The sequence below is a fragment of the Canis lupus genome, chromosome 3, assembly GCF_011100685.1.
Source record: "Canis lupus familiaris isolate Mischka breed German Shepherd chromosome 3, alternate assembly UU_Cfam_GSD_1.0, whole genome shotgun sequence".
NCBI lineage: Eukaryota > Metazoa > Chordata > Mammalia > Carnivora > Canidae > Canis > Canis lupus.
In genome coordinates this window covers 11,364,929-11,386,781 of record NC_049224.1, presented here as the reverse complement: position 1 = coordinate 11,386,781, position 21,853 = coordinate 11,364,929, and the positions used below count along the sequence as shown (strand labels likewise).

Genomic DNA, 21,853 nt, shown 5'->3' with positions numbered 1-21,853 from the left:
TCCCATCCTTTCACAAGAAGTAATATGGTGCTGTGCTTACCACGTACTATAAAAGGAAATCATTATGGGGCTGGCCAGAAATAAACACTAACAAGAAACTACATACATGGTCACTTTCAGACCAAATACACATTATTTAGCTCCATTTCTGCCAATGATGTAAAAAGATGATAGGATGCCACCACGATCCTAACAACAAATCTCATCTATAAAACCCTAACTTCTCTTACACATCAAAATCATTAGGCAACCTAATAGTCTAGAATATATGAGATACAGTAGAGCTTGTAAGAAAAGACAGAACTTGAACACTGGCTCACCTGTGAAAAGCAAAAATGGTAGACAGCAAATAACATATAGGCAGACAAAAGGAAGTTGGCTAAAACTTGCTAAAGGCTGAGTTTGGGTAACTATGAGAGCATAGGATCCCTGGAAATGAAAAACATGGAGAAAAAAAAAAAAAAAGAAAAACATGGAGAACAGAGCTTGTACCCTCTCTCAGACACTCCTCTGCAAAACAGGTGCTCATGAGTGAAGACTGGAATCAGGGCAGGAGATCAGAAAAAACTTTCCTTCCAGATACTGGCCTGGAGAAAAGGAACAGTTTTCTACTGCACTAAGAGCACCCAGAGGAAACATAATACAGTAGCAGGAAAAGAAAAAGAAAACAAAAAAACTACCCTAGGGGAAGGATAGCGGAAGGATGACTAAGCAATTGCCTTACTTGCCTCATACTCAAAATTTAAGGAGGCACCAAAAAAGCTCAGTAATCAACACAAATAATCTTCTAACACAATGTTCTAAAAAACAAAACTTAATTCAAACAAAAAAATCTAGTATTAAAGTTTCTTTCCTTTTGCTGTAGGATCTGATGTAGCCTGGCACGGCACTGTTGCCATTATTTAAAAGTCTCCTCTATTTTCTTCATTTGGGTTAGAAAATAAACAGCAGTAAGTTTTTAAAAATTCATATCACAAAAGGTATGCTCTCTAATGATGATAGAATTGAACTGGAAATCAAAAACAAAGACACTTAGAATATCTACCAAATATTTGGAAATTAAACACGCATCATAACAACAACAACAACAACAAAAACAAACCAACAAAAAATATCTAAGGGTCAAAGTATGTCATAAGGCAAATCAGGAAATGAATGAAAATGAAAACACAACCAGGTACCAAAATTTACAAGATTCAAAAAAGGCAGTGCTTAGAGGGAAACTCATAGCATTAAATGATAGTAATATTAGAAAAGAAAGATCTTGATTCAATTGTCTAAAGCATATATCTTAAGACACTAAAAAAAAGTAGAGCAAATTAAAGCAAAGCAAAAAAAAAAAAAAAAGGGTAATAATGAATAGAAATCAATGAGTTTGAAATAGAAAAATAAACAAAACCAGAGATGATTTTTTGGGGGATATTATTAATAACTTTATGCTCATAAATTCAATAACTTAGATAAAACGGACAAATTCCTTAAAAGAAACAAACTACTAAACTCAATCAAAAAAAGAAATATTCTGAATAGCTCTTTATTTATAAAAGAAATTAGAGTTAACTTTTTTTAAGAATTAAAAATTCTAACAAAGAAAACACCAAGCCTAGATGGTTTCCCTGACAAACAGTGACAAACATTTAATGAAGAATACCTAATTCTATACAAACTCTTCCCAAGAGCAGTAGTAAACACTTTCTAATTGATTTTATGAGGCAAGAATTATTAAATTAGATGAAAACATTACAAAAGAAGGAAACCATAGGAAACCATAGACCAGTATACCTTATAAACAAAGCCAATCAGTCCAAGTATAAATACCCTTACAACAACAGACCTATCTTTTAAATGAAAAGGTCACCTGTTTTGCACAGTTTCTCATTCTCGGGAGCATATAAATTTCTTCAAGTTCCTTTTGCCTTTCTTCCTCTTCTAATCGTCTTCTTTGATCTTCTGGAATTATTTCCTCCCAATTCTTTGAATTTCTTTCTGGTTCCAACTCAATGTCATCCTCATCCATATTTGAAAAGTTGGCAACCTTAAATTCCAGAATTTTAACAGAGTAAGTATTAAAGAAGAATTCATCCTTAAGTTACATTTTGTGGGACAAGAAGTGACATATTCAGAATAAGGCAACAGAAGTTAAATATCCTCAGGATAATGAATATGACTATGGATTTGGTCAAAGTAGAATAAACCAAAAGACTTCTAAGAATGATTCTCTTTTGTCCTGCTGCTCAAGGAAATTAGTTGACAGAACAAAATAATTTATAGTAACGTGTTAAATCATCTTCTGCCAAAAATACCACACTAGTCCATTAACTACAAAGTGCTGTAGAACAACCCAATATTCTCATTTTTATAATCATAAAAAGTAGTATTAGAGCTACTGACAAGACAAAAAGAGCTCTGGGTCCTTAGGTTCCTAGCTTCTTCGTCACTTAAAAAAGAGGATAGAAAGAGCTAACTTTTGTGAAGATTAAATAGGACAATACATTTAAAGAACTATGACGACTCTGGTACACTGAAGGGATTCATTAAAGCTAATCACAGAAACTGGATGATAAAAACCTATGCTTATCCTGTGTAAGGAATAAGACTGCAAATGGTATTCATTCTCTCATGTCTATTATTTAGTTGTTTATTTACCTTAAAGATTTATTTATTTGACAATGTATGTGTATGTGCGGGGAGGGGGGAACAGAGGGAGAGAATCTTCAAGCAGGCTCCCTGCTGAGTGTGGAGCCCTACATGTGGCTCAACCCCTGGACCCATGAGATTATGACCTAAAATTAAACCAAGAGTCAGATGCTTCACCAACTAAGTCACACAGGAACCCCATATTTATTACTTACATGTGATGGAAGTCCTAAAGCCAGCAGAATAGGAGTATCAACTCACTGATATAAAAGCAATCTGTATTTACTTTACTTACCTTATCAATGACATTTTTTTAAACTGCCAATTAGTCAAATTAAAACCAAATAGTATAACTTAAAATAAAATTAATCACAGCATACTCAGAATAAGTACCAGTTACAGAAGCCTTAATTTTTCCTTAAGATTAAATAGTCGTCTGACTTATCTCCCTGCTTTTAATTCTTACTCCATTACACTATATCCTCCACATTGCAAAGTGATTCACTAAAGTTACAGAAGTTTTTATTCACTGCTGTGTCCCTGTGCATGGCACACTCGAGGGGCTCAATCAACATTTGCTGGATGAACAAATGACACAAACCGAACTGTGGAAAATGGCCAGAGGAACCTACCTCTTTATACGAAACAACTGACATACAACTTACTCCATGAGGCTGGCTGACTTATGATGCTTTAGGACTTCTTCCAACCTTTTCGCCCTCATTTATAAGTACTAATTAATAGGCATTCGTTGCTTACATGAACTGATTAACTTGAATTTTCTTAGGTGTGATAATGCTTAATTTAATCCTTTGTCAAAAATTGCTCCAACAAACATTAAAAGCCTTCCATCATAACTATCTACATAAGAGATAACATTCATTAATTTACCCATATATTTGAGGATGTGCTATTTGCCAAGCACTTTTTTAGATGCTAATCAGAATAACAGCTGTCCTCATTCCACTAAATGTACCTATTCATAAATGATTTGGTCCTTTTCAAAACAAGTTGCTACTGGTTTGTCAGAATAAGGGAGAAAAATTTTCATAGACTATAGCAAATTTTAAGACAAAAATGTTAATAAATTATGTGGATTGTGGTTAAAGAAATTAATAAAACATGAAATGACAAAAAAAATCAATCCCTTTCAATTTTAATAATTTTAAGGAAAAAAAATAAAAAGAAAGGAAATCTACCTTGAACTGGGAAAGCAATTCATCTCCTACAGTTAAAGGGCCTGGTTCATTTTCATGAGTTTCAGCTCTCTTCAAGATTTCATCTATATCCATTTCCTATAATTAGAAAAAAATCTTTAAGTATACTTTAATATATTTTGAAGTAAATATACCTTATACTTAAAAGTCTACAGAAATGACACATTTTGAGGCAATTTTTTTTTTTTACCTGGGGCTCTTGTTCTTCTCCTTCAGGTTCCTTAAAAAGTTCTTCAGCACCAAACTTTAAAATGGCTGATAATTCCTCTTTATTGAAAGGAGTGGAACTAAATCAAGAAAAACAAAAATGCTTAATACTAACAGTTAACAACTTAATATTTACATTGCTGTTTTATTCACTATTGATACAGTCAACTTTATATAAGTAAGTTATATGACAGAGTCAGACAGGTGAATTATTAGTTCACTTATTTTAAAAGTAAAGAACTTGAAACCTGGAAGTTAAAGGAACTTCTCCCAAGACTTATAAAACTTGAGTCGTGAATTCAGCACTGAACGTATGCCTCTGACTAGAAATTACTCTGGTGCTTTAAAAAATTTAAAAAATTACAATACTAAATATGATGCTTCAAAGATCTATTTATAGCATGTAATACTTCAGGAGAATGATTGTAGAAGCATTCTAAAATTATTTTTTTAAAAATATTAAAGTAACTACCAGGGCACCTGGGTGGCTCAGGCAGGTAAGCAATCTGCCTCCGGCTCCGACCGTGATCCGAGGGTCCTGGGATAGAGCCCTCGTCAGGCTCTGCTCAGCAGGAAGGCTGCTTCGCCCTCTCCCTCTACTTTTCCCTCACTGCCCGTGGTTCATGTTCTCTCTCTCTCAAATAAAAAAATCTTAAAAAACAATGAACTACCTTGAGGGAGCAGAACCTGTATGTAGTACTGTCTTCCCCGTCGTGTCCATTCTCTGAATCACAAGATGATCTAAAACCATCTTCTTTTTGGCCCTTTCAAGTATATCCTCTTCAACTGATCCCTTTGTAACCAGACGATAAATATTCACCTGTGAAGATACGTATGATAAAACATAAAATGTAGTAAGAAGGCTCTGTTTTGCTAATCTGAAATACCCAAATACTGTATAGAGCGGGAAGCTCATGCTACATGAAATTTTAATAGGTCAAAATAAAAATTTAAAAATATATACCTATACATATATAAAAGCTAAATTTCTTCAATTTGAAGATGATTTTGAGGTTGTCCCTCTTACATTTTGGTTACAAGATTTTACTGGCTTATTTTCATTTTCTAAAAGCAATGATAGTAATTTTTAAATTATCTTTTAGCTGAGAAAAAAGGTAGAAAAAGTAGAAAATATATGATAATTTACACTAGGTTCCCTTAATTCTGATTAATGTTTCATACTCCACAGAATCAAAAATTCTGTGAACCATCCCCCCAGGGTAATGATGAAACCCTGCCATAAACAATGCTTTCTAAAATAGACAAAAACTGATGTGTAGAAATTTGGCCCTATTTCTCAAGGTCAGCAGTTCCATATCAAACAGTACCACCATATAGGGATATTTTGGAAATTTACGGGTACATTTTTATAGTTTTTGTAATCATTAATTAGGTGAGCTTACGAGCACTTATAGAGCATAGGGACCTAGGACACTAGACATTCTGCATTAAAATGGATATTGAGGCACAAAGACAAACTATCCCAAGTCTTACAAATGATTTTTTAAAACTTTTTAAATTATTTGGAATCAAATTTCGAATTCTATTTTAATGTAAACAAGAAGAGTTTTAATGAAGTTATAATATATACAATTTTTCAGCATTGCAACTATTCCATAGAGCAGATAACTGAGTGTCTTTTTATTTAATCTCTGTCAAAGCTATCATTTCCAAATGTGTTTAGTATTGGTGTCACCAATAAAACTCATCTGGATTACTCATCTACACTCATTTTGTAGTCATTGCATGTAAATATTTAAAAATAGATATGAAATACCTTTGTGTCAGATTTAAAACCAAATACTAGTAAAACAGCAGGTACATGCATAATTTCACTCATGTGGAATTTGAAAAAACTAAACAAATAATGATAGAGGAAAAAAGAGAAAAAGAGAAGCCAACCAGGAAACAGCCTCTTACCTATACAGAACAAACTGATGGTTAACTTGAGGAGGTGGGGGAAGGAGGGGGGGTTAAATAGGTGATGGGGATTAAGGTGTGCATTTGTTGTCATGAGCACCAGGTGTGGTATGGAAGTGCTGAAGCACTATATTGTACACCTGAAACTAGTATTGTACTGTATGAAAACTGGAATTTAAATAAAAACTTAAAAAACAAAGAAAAACCAGCCAGGTACATGAAGCACAGGATTCTTACTATAGTACATCAATAATGAAACAATAAAAAAATGTATCTCAATAACCATTAATAAAAAAAATATATATGCACACTTATATATTTTAAATTAAATGATAATGTACTTAATAAATGTATTATATTTTAAAGTATATTCATATTTATATCACATTTATTTTTTTAAGTTTTGTAACATAACAATAAGAAATCTATGTTACCATTATTTTGTGAGCTTATTCAGATATTCTTCCCAGAGGTCTACCATGTAACTTTCTAGGATATCTAACTGGTTCTTCTAATATATCCTCTATTTTCTATCATCTATTAGAAAATGTGGTGCCCTTTAAGTAGTCTTTAAGCAATATAAATGGAATGTGAACCCAGCCAGGTGTTGAGGATTTCAATATAGGAAGTGTCTGTTTAGTGCAATTAACCACTATCCCCCATCTCATTCATAAAACAGGGCTCTTTTGACTATTCACATATAGATTAGGCCCAGCTCATTTGTGAGATTATCTTATTTCCTGATCATCTATTCTTTGACAGTCTACAATTTATTGTTATGTTATTATCCATACTTCAAGATTTGCCTCTCTTTATAATGTGCAAGTGTTGTTATCTAATTTTAATACTAATTTTTACTCTCTTATGCACCAATATACCCCTGCTCTTTCCTTCCTTTGTACTTTCTATGGAGAAAGAGTCTTGCTCTTATTTCCCCAACTCTTAAATTTATTCTTTATATTCTCGTGTAGTACTATAGGTTAAAATATGTATTTTTTAAAAAGAGGCTCTTTTAAACCTAAATTGATATTAGGAGATTCAAATCAGTTTCAAATTCATGTATCCAATTCAAGGAAAATGTGGTGCTAAAAATAGCTGTTGTAAAATGGGACCATTGCTATAAATACAAGCTTTCACTTAGGGGTATGCAACATTGTTCCAGAGTATAAAAAATTACAGAAATAATAATGTATTTCTGATGACAGTTTTGAGAATTATTTGGGTAAAATATCTTTTCAGTTTAAAATTATGGGCATATTTTTCAGTAGAAAATATGAAATTTTAAAAAGGTAATAAGATGTGGTAAGTCTTTCTGTGCTACTTGCTCATATCTCCACTCTAGAGAAGTTTGAGCAGCACTATTCTAGGTAGAGTGAATTAAAATACAAAGACCAAGGCATCAGAATGACGACAGATGGTTTTTTCTCAAGGCCTATTACAACAGTGCCAGATAGCTGTACAAAAACTGTAACGAGAATGGCTTTTTTTGTGTAAAAAAATCTTATAGGCAAATGGATAAAATACAGGTAAACACAAAGGTAGCAATATACTAAGCAAAATCTCTTAATAGTCAAAGTAAATAAAGACATTATAAAGTTTATGTTTTGAATGAAAAACATTGGTTTTCTACAGCAGTAAACAGAATATGACTTAAAGAGGGTGCATAATCCTATTTTGGCATAGTTACTTCAATTCTGCCAGACTGACAGGTGATTTTGAGAAATGAGTTCCCATGTACCTTACCTGTTAAAGAGTAACATGACTGTGTTCCGATGATATGACCAGGAGGATAAACCAAAATCACTTCCAAACACTGATGATCATAAAAAAAAAGAAACTTTAACAGTAAAATAAATGGAAAAAAATAATACCTGTTTCTTCTGCCCAATTCGATGAGCTCTAGCCTGTGCCTGAAGATCATTTTGTGGATTCCAATCAGAATCAAATATAACAACAGTGTCAGCAGAGGCTAAATTAATTCCTAGGCCTCCAGCTCTTGTGGAAAGCAAAAAGCAGAAATCCTGTAAAAAATCATAAATAGGCTCAATTTTAAGTTATTCTGAATTGTGACTGTAAATAATAAATAGGAGAATTTTACAATTGATATTCTGATTTTTAAGGTATTTTACCAATAAAACTAAAAGGTAGTTTTAAAAAATACTAATAAAATACAAAAACCTTTGGCAAAACCAGGCAACAAGACTCCAAAATACAAATATACATTGGGATAATGTAGACCAAGTTTAAAAAATTCTAAATAAAATTGGGCTAATTTATTTTGAAGCAAATTAACTGTCCTATGCTGAAATAGTATTGATAGGAAAGGGTAAAATTCTTCAGATTTAACACAGAATACTGATTTTTAACTCTCATGTACAAAACAAAGTTGGCTAACAAGATTTTTTTAAATAAAAAACAAGCACATGATTAAAATAATGATTAAAATAATTTGCAATTTTAAAAAGCACTCATACCTCTGATCCTTCAGCATTAAAATGATCTAGAGCTTGTTTTCTCAGCTCCCCCTTTATTGATCCATCTAATCTCTAGAATAAAACACATTAAAATACTGCATATAACAGAATCAAATATTTAAAAATATTATAATCAATTATAGAATTAAGTTAGTAGAAAAGGCAGCATTGCTTTTGCTAAGACTGTAAGAGTAGAAGGTACTTCTTAGGCAAGAAGACCATGCCCAGCCATTCTATCTCTCAAGTTTGTGCTCTTAATTACTAAAGCTATTTCCCTAGTAAATAATGGCAATGGCAATCATTCTGCCTGAGTCTCACTATAAGAAATACATTTTAGATGTGAATGAGTACACAAAGCAAGTTACGTGACACAATGTACCATGATAAACTCTAATGCATTAAAATCTACTGCATTTTTTGAAAATGTTAGTACAACGCATTGATTCCCAGTTCCATTAACAGGTTACAGACCAACAACCATCAGTGTCACCTGAGAACTTGGAAATGCAAAATTTTGAGCCCCATCCCAGATCTACTGAATCAGAAACTCTGTGAAAGGGGTCCAGCAAAAGCCGCTGATTAAGTCTGAAAGTCACGGATTTGGGCACCATGGGTTCTAGTCAAACAGCCTGCATTTGAGTGTCTTCAGTATTCATGGGTGCCTGGGCAAGAGATCTCGACTTTTCACCTTGTCCCTTTCTGAGGTAATGGACATGATAGTAGTACTTCCTTCAGAAAATTCAGAGGATTCAGTGAATTAACACAGTAAAACACTTAGCACAGTGTCTGACATATATTGAGTGCTTACTAAACACTAGCTGATATCCACCCCCCCGCAAAAAAAGAAATTGAGCTATTTTTTATTAAAAATCATAATTAGTATAAACTTAAAAAACTAAGCATATCATTTATTGAGGTATGATCTAAACCAAAAGAATGTTAAAAATAATTTTCTCTGGAAATTAATCTGGGAATGAGAAGGGATTAAAGCCAGAGAACCACTGATTACAAGCACTTGTTTACTATTTGCTTTGTTTGACCACATACATGTAATAGTTTATCTAAAAACAAACCAACATAAGGTTGAGGCGGGATAGAGAGGTGGAATGGAAAAACAGGGTAATAGCTAAAGGGTAGTTTCTTTTTGAGGGGATGAAAACATTTTAAAATTGTGTTGATGGCAGCCCAAGTCTGTGAATATATTAAAAATTACTTAATTGTGCACTTCAAGTGGATGAATTCCATGGGATGGAAATTACATCTCAATAAAGTTGTTAAGGAAATCAAACAATGATACTTTTTCCTAGCTTGAATGACTATATATTTCTCAATCATGTTCATAGCACCAAAAACCTGTCCTTCAAAGCAGACATTAATTACCACAGCTGTAACATTCTATTTATTTGTAATTATCTGCTTAATGTCTATCTTCCAGATTAGGATATAAGCTCCAACAGAGCAGGGATTATATTTGCTGAGGTTCATCATTATAATTCTGCTTCTATTTTACTGCCTGCACTAAATATGTATCATTTACTAGTTATGGGAGTGTTTACTAGGTTCTAATCACTGTTCATGGAAGGATTAAATATGGATTAAATAAATTATTAGAAAGTACTGAGACTAGCACCTGACTCTAAACATCACTCATTCCTATTAGCTTTAATTACACTGAATGGATTTCAAAATAAATACTGAATAGATGGAATATACACCATTTTGGTCGTTAGTACCTTCGTTAGAGTAGTCTACAGTTTTATTCAGCAAACTGTATCAGAATAATTATGAGAATATTATTCTTCAGAATCTGTAAGTCCTGGTAACATTCACAAGGAATGCTCTTTCTCTTCCACAAACTAAAGCCTAATACATAAAGCTGCCCATTTAGATTTGAGCACAGAAGAGGAATATATAATTAAAACAGAAATCAGAGAAAAGGAAAAACTGCTTTGCTGCTAAAATGCAAGGTCAAGAAGAAACAAATAATGCCAAACAGAAGTTTTAATTTTTTAGAGAGGAAGATGGGGAGGAGGAGAGGAAGAGAGACAATCTTCAGCAGGCTCCACACCCAGTGCAGAGCCTGATGCGGAGCCAATCTCACAACCACAAGATGACCTGAGCCAAAATCAAGAGTCAGGCGCTAAACTGACTGAGCTAATAGGCACCCCACGGATAATTTTTTTAAAGATTTATTTGAGAGAGGGAGACAGAGAGAGAACACGGTGGGGGGGAGGGCAGAGGGAGAGAAAAATCTCAAGGAGACTCCCCACTCAGACCCTGAGATCATGACCTGAGCCACAATCAAGAGCTAGACGCTTAACCAACTGAGCCCCCAGGAGCCCCCACAAATAGAAATTTTTAAAACAAATATATTATCTTAAGAATAAGTTTATATAGAAATCTATACACAGTTAATTTTATAGAACACCTTCAAGAATCAAATGAAATTTAAGTCAAAAACAAAAAACGAAATGCTTACTTGAAAGGGGAATTGACGGTATTTCAAATATTCTGCAAGTATATCTAACATCCGCACCATTTGGGAAAAAATAAGAACTCTATTGCCTCGTTCTCTTAGGCGAATTAACAGTTTGTCAAGAAGAATCAATTTTCCGCTACTACGGATTAAGTGCTAGGAAACAATAAATTACAACTGTTATAGCATGTAAAAAGAATCAATCAAATGAAACAAATGCTCCACTTAACAGTTCACCTTTAACTATTTAAAACTGAAATACTATATTTTTATAATATTGGAAAATAGTTTATTTCAGTTGTGAAAGTTTCCTAGGACCCTTCTAGGATCATCTTGATCTACGACAAGCTAAAATTTTCATTGCCATTTAGCACCTAAGCTCTCGTCATGTTTAGGGGGCGAAGGGGTCAGTTTTACTTTATTTGCTAGTTATTACACTACTTCTCCAAAAACCTTAGCTGAAAAACAATACACTAAAAGCAGCAGCAACTAAGCAACTAAAGGTTTTAAAACAGTTAAGAAAACGTTTTAATTTATACCTATCAGTCACTGAACCTACAACTATAAAGCAGTACTGCGGCTGGATGGCAGCTGTGCCTTCTTCACACTTCTCATTTGTCTTCCAGAAGTGATAAAAAGGGTAAAATCTGAGGTCAAGAGATTTTTCTCAAGATTACCATTTGCCATATCACAAATTCAGCATATTCACTGACATTAATTCTTGTCGATTAAGAATATACAAAGGGATTTCTGCTGGATAAATCTTAGTAGTCCCTTCAAATCCATTTTTAGAAAAATTATTAAAATAATTAATTGGATAAAATTATAATTTTGAAGGCTTTCTTATAAAGACTTAAAAAAAAAAAAAACCAACACCACTATTTATACCATAACCAAAGAGAATTCATAACCAGTATATTAAAGCCATGTGCCATTTTCAGTTATAACTGACATAAGCATTTCTAGAATTTCGTTTTACCATAAGGTAACAATATTTTAAAATCCTTACTTGTAAGGCCTCCTGTTTATTATAGAATTCATTATTATCTGGTGGTTTAATGAGGTAGCAATGGTTACAACATTTCTTTAGCTCCATCATAATGTTCAAAAAGCCTGAGGTACTGCCCTTGGAACCTTTGCTGAGGGCTTTATAATTCCTAGTTAATATCCATCTGTTTAAAGAAAAAGAAAAAAAAAAAACACAAAAATGAGGCTTAGCAGAGTATTTATCAGAATAAATTCTAAAACCATAAAAAAACAATTAAGCACCAAAGCAAAACTGCACTATTATGACGTTCACAACTGGATATACAGTGGACCAAACCTTATTCATAAGATTGATGAAGTTCTTTCATAACATTGAGAACACAACAAATAATTTATTATCTGTGCAATACACAATAAAAAGGCTTAATGTAACACAGTGAATACCATGTATTAATCCTTCCCCCCACCCGCCAAAGTTACTTCAAAAATTACCAACTGTTATCTATGTTAACCTTCCTACAAATTTTATTAGATTAGGAAACCAAAACCCAATTTCTTATAGACCTACAAGAAATCTCATAAACATACCTGGTTTACTCACAATGCCTTCTAATTTAATTACAATAACACAATACATATTACTTGTAGAAAATTTTGGGTGGTTATTTTATTACTCTAAAATACTTAATAACTATGTAACATTTCCCCTCATCATAATGTACTTTGTCTTCTACCACCTTTAATTTTCTTCTTTTTTATGAGGAAGTCTTAGAGGGATTTGAAACAATTTCACCTCTGATTTGCCTCAAAATGATAGGAGGTGGGGGAAATGGGAATGGTTAGAGATAAAATAAGACTGGCTACGAGTTGAAAACAATGCTGAGTGTTGGGAATTTATTATATGACCCTCTTTTTTGTATATGTTTGAAATTTTCCACAATACAAACCTAAAATTTATGCAATAAATGTATTTCTTTCAATGTATGGCACTTATAGACTTTATCATGAAATAAATTTCTGAGAATCTAAGTGCATGTAGCAGTGTTTTTTATGCAACTAAATGTTTTAAAAAGACATTAGGACAAATATTCCCTTTTGATTCTTTGAAGTACTACTGCACAGATTTTACATATATAAATTATCTAAGGTATGATTAATATTCAATGGGGAAGTCTAAAATTTTGTTTCTTTTTCTGGCCTCTAACTCTGTCAATTAAGTAATTATCATAATTACAAAATAATGCCTTAGTAGTACTAATACTTTAGTACTTACACTGAACAGAACCTTCTATATGGTAACAAAGCATAAAACAAACTCAAATTAATTACGAATTAATCTTAGGTTAGCCAAGAACTTGAACATGCCATTCAAGCTCTCTTTGTTCAATGGCCCAGAGAGTAAATCTATTCTAAAATTCAAGAACTGTTACGGCTCTACAAACCTACTGTGCTGTGGGACACCTTGATGAGACAAGGTTACAGGAGGTTATTTAGAATTAAATGTCTAAAACATGTGCTCTGTTTACTGCTTACTTGTAATACTGTTTCTGTAAAGCACTCATTTCCATTCTTAAAATCTGCTCAACTTTGGCAGGAAGAGATTTTTCCACATCTTTTTTAACTCTGCGTAACAGAAACGGCTCAAGCTCCTTGTGGAGGCTTGCATAACCATATTCTCTGCCTTTCCCATGTTCTTCTTCAAAATCTTCCCAGGAAGAAAACCTTAAAAATTTAAGAAAATGGAAGAATCATTGAAAAAAGTCATACAACGTGAGTTTTTTTTTTTTTTAAGATTTATTCATTTGAAAGATAAGAGTGAGCGCTCAACGCCAAAGAGACAGCACCAGCAGAGAAGAGGGGCAAAGGCAGAGCAGACTCCCCACTAAGGAGGGAACCCGATGCAGGGCTCCATCCCAGGGCTCTGGGACCTTGACCTGAGTGGAGGGCAGCCACCTGGGCGCCCCTGCATATGAGATTTTTGAGAGTAGTCATATATAAGCAAAATACAGACTTTCAGGAAAAAAGATTTGCTAATATTAGCCACTTCTAAGAATTATCCTTCCCAAGAAATCCACCATGTATCCATATAAAGGTGAAACATGAATTGTTTTATATAAATTATGATTCTCCTTGAGTAAAAGATGTTAAATAAAATTAAATATTTTCAAATACAGAATTATCACTAAAATATTTTTCAAAAAATGCAATTTTAAAGTTCTGAATCTATTGAAAAAGAATGTGATCTTAAACAAGTTATCTAGCCCTTATTTAATCTAGTTTTCCTCATAAAGAAAAGGGCATTACCAGTACCTTATTATTGTTACTGCTACTGTTAAATACCAGGAAGGACACTATTTGTTTTTCAAGTGAATTTTATTTTGAACATGGGCAAAATTAACTGTCATAATTTATTATACATGACTCAAACTTATTTACAAAACTGAAAACTTAAAATATTATTAGAAATATGAAATGCTGTATCCCATGTCCTTTATTTTCCTTCTTATAAATCTGTGGTCTAATGTTCTAGGGCAATAAAACTTCTTGTGGACCTTATTACCAACACTAATAATTTTCTAGCTAAACTAAAGATACAGAACTAATATTAAAACCATATATCCCAATTTATCTTACTTTTCTGGCATAATGAAATGTAGCAAAGACCAGAGCTCTTTGAGGGAGTTTTGTAGAGGAGTTCCAGTAATAAGGAGACGGTGATTGGACTTAAAGTCTATTAAAGTTTTATACAGAAGAGAGTCATCATTCTTCAATCGATGCGCTTCATCTACACCTATAAACGCCCAGTTTAGACCTCCAAGGAATGCCTTAGAATGAACAGAAGAACAAAGTTAAATCCTTAAGAGAATTTAAATTCAAATTACTAAACTGAGGTATAAAAATTAAGAGCAAACTTCTGTCTTTTTTCAAATAAAAATTATATTATTTCAAGATTTACTGAAATCCTCAAATCAAGTAACTCAACATGCAAAACAAAGTTCCTTCCATGACTAATTCACCCACTGGAAAACAGAGAATAGCAAATGAAAGGTTTTACTAGCTTACACATTCATTAAAAAAAACAAAAAACAGTATCATTAAAATAGTATCATTTAAAAATTTTTACAGAAGACTTTTAGCTGAAGGCCAGCAAAAGCCTCTACTAATTTAGAGAAAACATGATATAAGTTTGGAGGTGTCTTACGCCAAGTATAGAAATAATTCACTGTACGATTTTTATGAACTGTGGATCTCTAATATATAAATGTTAAGTCTCTGACTTAAAACAGAAACAGCCTGATTCTGCGATTTAACAGTTCTGTGTTCTGGGAGACAAGCTCATTAACCTCTTGTGAGACTGGATTTTTCTTTCCAAAAAAGTAGAAATAGCAGTATCTTATAAAATAGATGGGAATTACTTGAGATATGAACTACAAAGAATTAACATCTATAAAGCATTTAGCATAGTGCTTCACCCAGCAGTAATTAATTCTTTTACCAATTTTCCTCCTCTTTAGAGACCTTACAAATCAACATATTATGCCGAATTAGCTTTACGTAAGTCAACAGTTGGCAAACTTCTCCTATGAAGACCCAGATGGTAAATATTTTAGCTTTTTGCAGACAATGTGTAGTAGTCTCTGTCACATAACTCTTTGGTTGTTTTTATACCGTCAAAAAATGTAAAAACCATTCTTAGTTCAAAGGTCATAAAAAAACAAGCCATATGTGACCCACAGGATGTAGTTTGCTGACCCATGATTTATCTTCTCATCCTATCCACAATACATAAAGGAAAAAGGGATATACACCAAACAGAAAAGCATAGGTAATACATACCTTATCCTTCAGTAAAATTTCATAAGTTGTTAAAAGTATATTAAATTTTAACCGTTTGGTCTGGGGATGCATCCATTCATGAGTCCGTATCTATCAAGAAATTTTAAAGATAGTTTTAAGGAAAACATTAAGTATACTTTTATTTGAGTATCTAAAAAAAAAAAAAACCTTCAAAATACATAAAAAACTATGTATATGTTTATGTAAGAAAATCATTTTAATTCTTAAAACAGTCCAACAAGCTAGTCATCTTATTTATAAATGAAATATAAGTACCACAGTACATCAAAACCTGTAAAAAATAAAGCGGACGCATTTTTAATACACACTTTCCACTGATGGAAGTTCTCATTTAACAAAACACAAGAGATTAATTCTTTTAATAACACAGCAATTATGGATGAAATATGATATCCGAGTCTGCCTCACAATATTTGGGAGGAAAGTACTCTGTAGAGGTACAAATGAAACAAAACTGGCAATGCATTGAAACTCTGAAGATGGAGATGGGCACACAGAGGTTTATTATATTCTTCTGTCTGCTATCCTGTATATTTGAAACTCTCCATAAGAAGTTTAAAAACATTTATCATATAAAGTAATACTCAACTGAAAATAGTCTTTTATTACAGCCAATTAAACATGTATTGAACACTTACTTTGTGGCAGGTTTTACACTAGAAATTAAGACTATGAAGACAAAATACCTGTCCTCAAAGACAAGTATGTCTATATTTTTAAATTTGTGGAGAAACAACTTACCATATTTCTGCTGTTAATGTCACCTAAATAAACCACAGCATTCATTTGAGAAGCCCATGTCTGAATTTCTCTTTGCCAGGAAGTAAGGGTGGAGAGTGGTACTACTAACAGAAAAGGTCCATATAATTGATGTTCGTGAAACAAATAGTTCAGAAATGAGATCGTCTGTATTGTTTTTCCAAGGCCCATTTCATCAGCAAGTATACAACTATTTCCTCTACAAAATTAAAAGCAAAAATTATGTATGCAATTAGGTTCAGAATTTTACAAAGATATCTTTTACATAACCCATATACACAAATTTAAATAGTTAAAATTAATCGGACATACAAACAAAAGACCACTTTTATTGGCTATAAGTAAGAAATTTTAGTAAAGGCCTCTGTAATAGTTTAAGTGGACAAAGTTTACCATTTTAGTCCAAAGGAAGCTTAAAGATTAAAAGTAATAGGAAGCAGTGTGGCAATTAAATAGATTAAACTCAAACCCCACTGGATTTTCTTCTTAATATGTAGTATTACTTACATACTAAGGAAATTTAAAAACCTGCATATAAACGCCAAAATCTTTATCCTTGATATTGATGGAAATATTTTCCAAATCCTGGATTTGTGAAATTCATATGCCCTCAAATTAAACAGACAATTCAAAATATACTTACTTGCACCAAGAGTGAGCAAGCCAATTTAAACCATTCAGTTGATAATCTCTTAATTCTAAACTTTCATGTCCTCCAATATAGGACGGCTGCTTCTTTAGGGCTACAAATCTTGGCCTTTGTTTTAATACCTTTAGTAGAAATAAATGTTAATAAGAACTATTAAATGTGAGAATTTTAGAAGATCAAAATCTCAGCTTTTACTGTAAAATTTGAAATTTTATCTCCAATTATCAAGCTCAGACATTCCATGGGTCAAAATATATCTCAGGATTCATTCAAAGAAGATTGTTATGTCTTACTGTAACAGCCATGTACAGTGATAAATATTTTGTCTTCTTTTTTTGAACAGAAAATGATAGAAATAAGTTCCTGCTGAAATACTTGAGTCTTACACAGTTCACAAGCAAGAGCTTTGTTAAAGTCTTTCAGTAAGCTTGTGCAGCCCTGATCTAAGAAATAAGCCACTCAACCGGCTTAACTTTCTGATTTCTAAATTACCATTACCAGTTTAACTCAATCTTGTAATAAGAAAACAAATTCTAATAGTATACTGATCCTCAAAACTATAGCTAATAATTTCTGTAAGTATAAAAATCTTATATTAGGCAAAGTAGTCCTGAGTACCACCTCTTTTCTTATGGATATATCCCTTTTTCTTTCCTACCTTAAAAGAAAATATTCACTAACTTTTAAAGCAAGCATATATTTTCCAAGGAATTTACCCTATTTTGTCTCCCCTCACAACTACTACCACCAATTAATCATGTTCTTGACAGTTTCACTCACCAAGGCTAGAAGACAGCACCACATCTAAGACCACACAGCAATTACAGGAACACCATTTCCTCTAAGACCTATCAACCAAGTAGCTCTCTCTTAGCCTATCTGAAATCAGAATCCAACTCTCTATTTGGGCTTGTAGTATTTACGATACATAAATACTATTTTCAATTATTTAAAAATTTCAAACAATACTCACTTTGCAATCTTTAAAAGGAGTGGTTTTTGATTGATTCCTGCTAAAATACTCATCTATGCAGGCTTGAAACTTTTTGGAAATTAGAGCTCCATCTTCCCAGCTGCATTCTGAGTATGGAAGGCCCTGCCATTTGCAATAATAATCAGGATAACCAGCTGCTGACTTCTGATTGGAATGAGCTGTGAGATAAATCAGGTATTTATTTATTTGTTTTCACACTGAATCTTACCTGAGGACTAATTTTTGGTAAAAAAAAAAAAAAAAAAAACCTACACAAGCAAAAATTAGTCAACTGGTTTACAATACCCTATTACAGTAAGACTACTACCGTATTTGATGTGTAAGCAGTAAATTTGCAATTTTTTTTTCGGGTCAAGCATGGAAAGATACAAGTTTAGTTAAAATCACTTATTACTAACCAATTATTCGTTCCACTATTTGATACTGTTTATGTAGATCATCTGTAAGTTCTTGCTGGCAATTGTAATATTCCACATCTTCTGGAGAAGCATTTTTCAACCTGAAAGATTATTAATCCAGAAATAGACTTCAAAATCTCCCCTAAATAACCATTTCCCCCAAATACTATCTATAGCATAAAATCTCCCATTTGCCACTTATCATGTGAGTCAGCTGAATAATGAAGAAACTGAAATAGAAAATAAAGTGAAGAATCATTAATTTTTAATTTTATATATGTATAACTTATATGGGATACATTCTACATGACTGTTATTAAGAAGTTTAGATATGGCTATTTTCAAAAAGTTTTACTTTCAAATACAATTAAGTCTATAAATAATTATTACTGGATTCTTGACTATGTATTCCTTATTAACAAAAAAAGCTTAGTAATGATCTCTGAACTGTTAAAAAATTAAATCTAAAACATATTTACCATCTTTTTGTTTCCTGATCTTTTTTCTTATAATTATCCAATTTTTTCATTCCTCTAACATTCTGCTGCTTAAGGGTTTCTTCTGTCTCCCAAGTATTGTGGATATGGGACCATCCTTTCCATTTAATTAAATACTGGATCTCTCCTGGTTCCTTGTTTTTCTCAAATCCTGCATTTGGGTCACCATCTGCTTCAACTGCATAGATGGTTGTAGTAGCACCAGTAGCTGAAAAAGAAAACACAATAATGTAATTCTGTTATAAGATTGTTTCCTTCAACTCAAAAATTCAAGAATATGAATAGAAAAATGTATGCACTTTTAAATAAGTATCAGGGTACAAGAATTTAATTTAATTTGGTACTACCCATTACATAAAACAAACTCCGAATTTTAGAATGGATAGATTATCCAATTTAATCCCTCAGTTTTAGAATAAAAAAAAAACACGGTCAAAAGACAGAGTGGCACACCTTAGATCACACAGCAATTTATAGTAACTGATGACTGGCTGCCTCATAACTAGAAACAAAATAATGACAATGAAATGAAAAAATGAAAAATCATCTTTAAAAGCTGCATGTCCAAAACCATTATGTAGGAGGTATATGTACCCCTGTGCTCAATGCAGCATTATTTACAACAGCCAAGACATGGAAACAACCTAAGTTATCCATCAACAGATAAAGAAAATGTAGTAACACACGTATAATGGAATACTACTTGGCCACAAAAAGAAGGAAATCCTGCCATTTGCAACAACATGGATGAATACTGACGGCATTAGAAATGAAATAAGTGAGACAGAGAAAGGCAAATACCATATGATCTCACTTCCATATGGAATCTAAAACAAACAAACAAAAACCTTATAGAAAAAGAGATAGATCTGTAGCTACCACAGACAGCTAAGCAGGTATGTGTGCGTGGGGAAGTGAGGGGGAGATAATAATGCAGATGTATACAAACTTTCAGTTGTCAAATAAAGTATTAGGGATGTAATGTACAGCATAATGACCATAGTTAACACTGCTGTACAGTATATTTGAAAGCTACTCAGAGAGTAGGTTCTAAAAGTTATTACAAGGAAAAATTTTTTTTTTCTTTTTATTCTATCTATAAGAGATGATGGATAAATATAAACTAAACTTGTTGTGGTAATCATTTTTGCAATATATGTAATCACTATGCTATCTACCTTAAATTTTATACAACACTGTATGTCATATCTTGACAAAAACGGAAAAAAGTACATGTCACGATAACTAAAAATGACCTACATATTTGAGATGAAAGAAAAAAATTTAAAAAGCAAACTATTTGTGAAATTTAAAGTACCTAAATAATAAACGTTATTCAGGCATGACAACAGAAAAGCTCAAATACATAGGTTAAAAATTTTTTGGGTAGCCCTGGTGGCGCAGCGGTTTAGCGCTGCCTGCAGCCTGGGGTGTGATCCTGGAGACCCGGGATCGAGTCCCACATCCAGCTTCCTGCATGGAGCCTGCTTCTCCCTCTGCCTGTGTGTGTCTCTCTCTCTCTCTCTCTCTGTATGAATGAATAAATAAATCTTTAAAAACAAATTTTTTTCTAATTATCTGCAAAATAAATGAAGTGAGGCTAAGTGAATTATTCTGTGAGAAGAAAATACTCTGGCTAAGGAAAGTATATAACAAATAAACAAAATAGATGATAAGCCACCCTCTTAACTTTCAAAACTGAAATAACTTCAAGAAATTACTCTACTAAATATGAAACAACCAAACAATAAATATGTTTTTTTAAGAAAATACCTCCTTTTCTCCCAATCCGACAATCCATAAAACGTTCTATTGTTTCAAATTCCTCTTCCTCAGGTTGAGGAACATCCTCTCCACAGACTTCCAATAGATCATCAGAATCTGTTTTCATTTCTTCATCTTCTTTATAGCTAACATTGACAGTTGCTTGGCGACGAGAACTTCTTTTATCATTATCATAATCTTCTTCATCATCTTCCTCCTCAGATGAATCAATCTGTCTCTTTTTTTGTCCAAGAATTTTCTTCCCATTTTTTGCCTTAGATCTAGGTAGGGAAGACCAGAGGATAGAGGTGTTTTACAAAAGCACTAGCATAAAACAAGATGCGAGACACTATACACAAAAAGAATACCTTCTGTAACCAACAATTTTCAGCATCAAATAAAGAGCATACTAGAGCTTACCTATTTTGAGGTTTTCTGCTTTTAACTTTGTTTTTTGGCTCATAATCAGATTCTGTTTCATCACAACTGCTTTTATCTCTTTCTTCTTCTTCAGATTCTGAATCTGAACCAGACTGAGATGGAGATCCTGACCCAGACATTTGCCAATCTTCACTGCATATAGAATATATAAAGTATGTTTAATTACCCTTATGCTGTAAATTTTATCTCTAATAAAAATACAAAAAAAAATCAAAATGAACTACATTTCAGTTACTATAAAAAAAAATGTTACTTTTACCCACACCAACAACATATTAAAATGTGTCTAGAATAAAAGAAATGCTTGAAAATATTCTTCACAGATTTCTCCTAGAACTCCAGCATTTGGTTAATCATTTAGTTATATACTTCAGTGAACGGCAAATAAGGAAATGTTATTCTGATTATCACTGTGGATGAAAACATAGTATGCTATTTAAAGAATCATAGGGTTTAATTTTGAAAATCTTGTATAATTATACTGGCCCTCTCAAAAAAAAAAAGATATTAATCCCTTTCATTTTACTTTTCAAGAGACTGTGACTTTTAAAAAAAACACTCTGGCACTGATTTTT

The 21,853-nt window shown here is 32.6% G+C and overlaps 1 protein-coding gene across 2 annotated transcripts in view; it reads right to left on the bottom strand.

Moving 5' to 3' along the window:
- The window catches only part of CHD1 (chromodomain helicase DNA binding protein 1), a 73,918-nt gene that overhangs the window by 21,748 nt on the left and 30,317 nt on the right, over window positions 1-21,853 (bottom strand). For both annotated transcript variants that reach the window (XM_038532249.1, XM_038532250.1), the window contains exons 6-23: window positions 21,258-21,410; window positions 20,847-21,118; window positions 19,056-19,281; window positions 18,577-18,677; window positions 18,158-18,336; window positions 17,179-17,306; window positions 16,518-16,734; window positions 15,756-15,845; window positions 14,553-14,743; window positions 13,452-13,640; window positions 11,941-12,103; window positions 10,935-11,087; window positions 8,456-8,527; window positions 7,853-8,002; window positions 4,733-4,881; window positions 4,045-4,141; window positions 3,837-3,932; window positions 1,859-2,035 (exon numbers count right to left, since the gene is read on the bottom strand). In XM_038532249.1, the coding sequence (XP_038388177.1) occupies window positions 1,859-2,035; window positions 3,837-3,932; window positions 4,045-4,141; window positions 4,733-4,881; window positions 7,853-8,002; window positions 8,456-8,527; window positions 10,935-11,087; window positions 11,941-12,103; window positions 13,452-13,640; window positions 14,553-14,743; window positions 15,756-15,845; window positions 16,518-16,734; window positions 17,179-17,306; window positions 18,158-18,336; window positions 18,577-18,677; window positions 19,056-19,281; window positions 20,847-21,118; window positions 21,258-21,410 (2,803 nt within the window). The remainder of the gene's footprint in view (window positions 1-1,858; window positions 2,036-3,836; window positions 3,933-4,044; window positions 4,142-4,732; window positions 4,882-7,852; window positions 8,003-8,455; window positions 8,528-10,934; window positions 11,088-11,940; window positions 12,104-13,451; window positions 13,641-14,552; window positions 14,744-15,755; window positions 15,846-16,517; window positions 16,735-17,178; window positions 17,307-18,157; window positions 18,337-18,576; window positions 18,678-19,055; window positions 19,282-20,846; window positions 21,119-21,257; window positions 21,411-21,853) is intronic.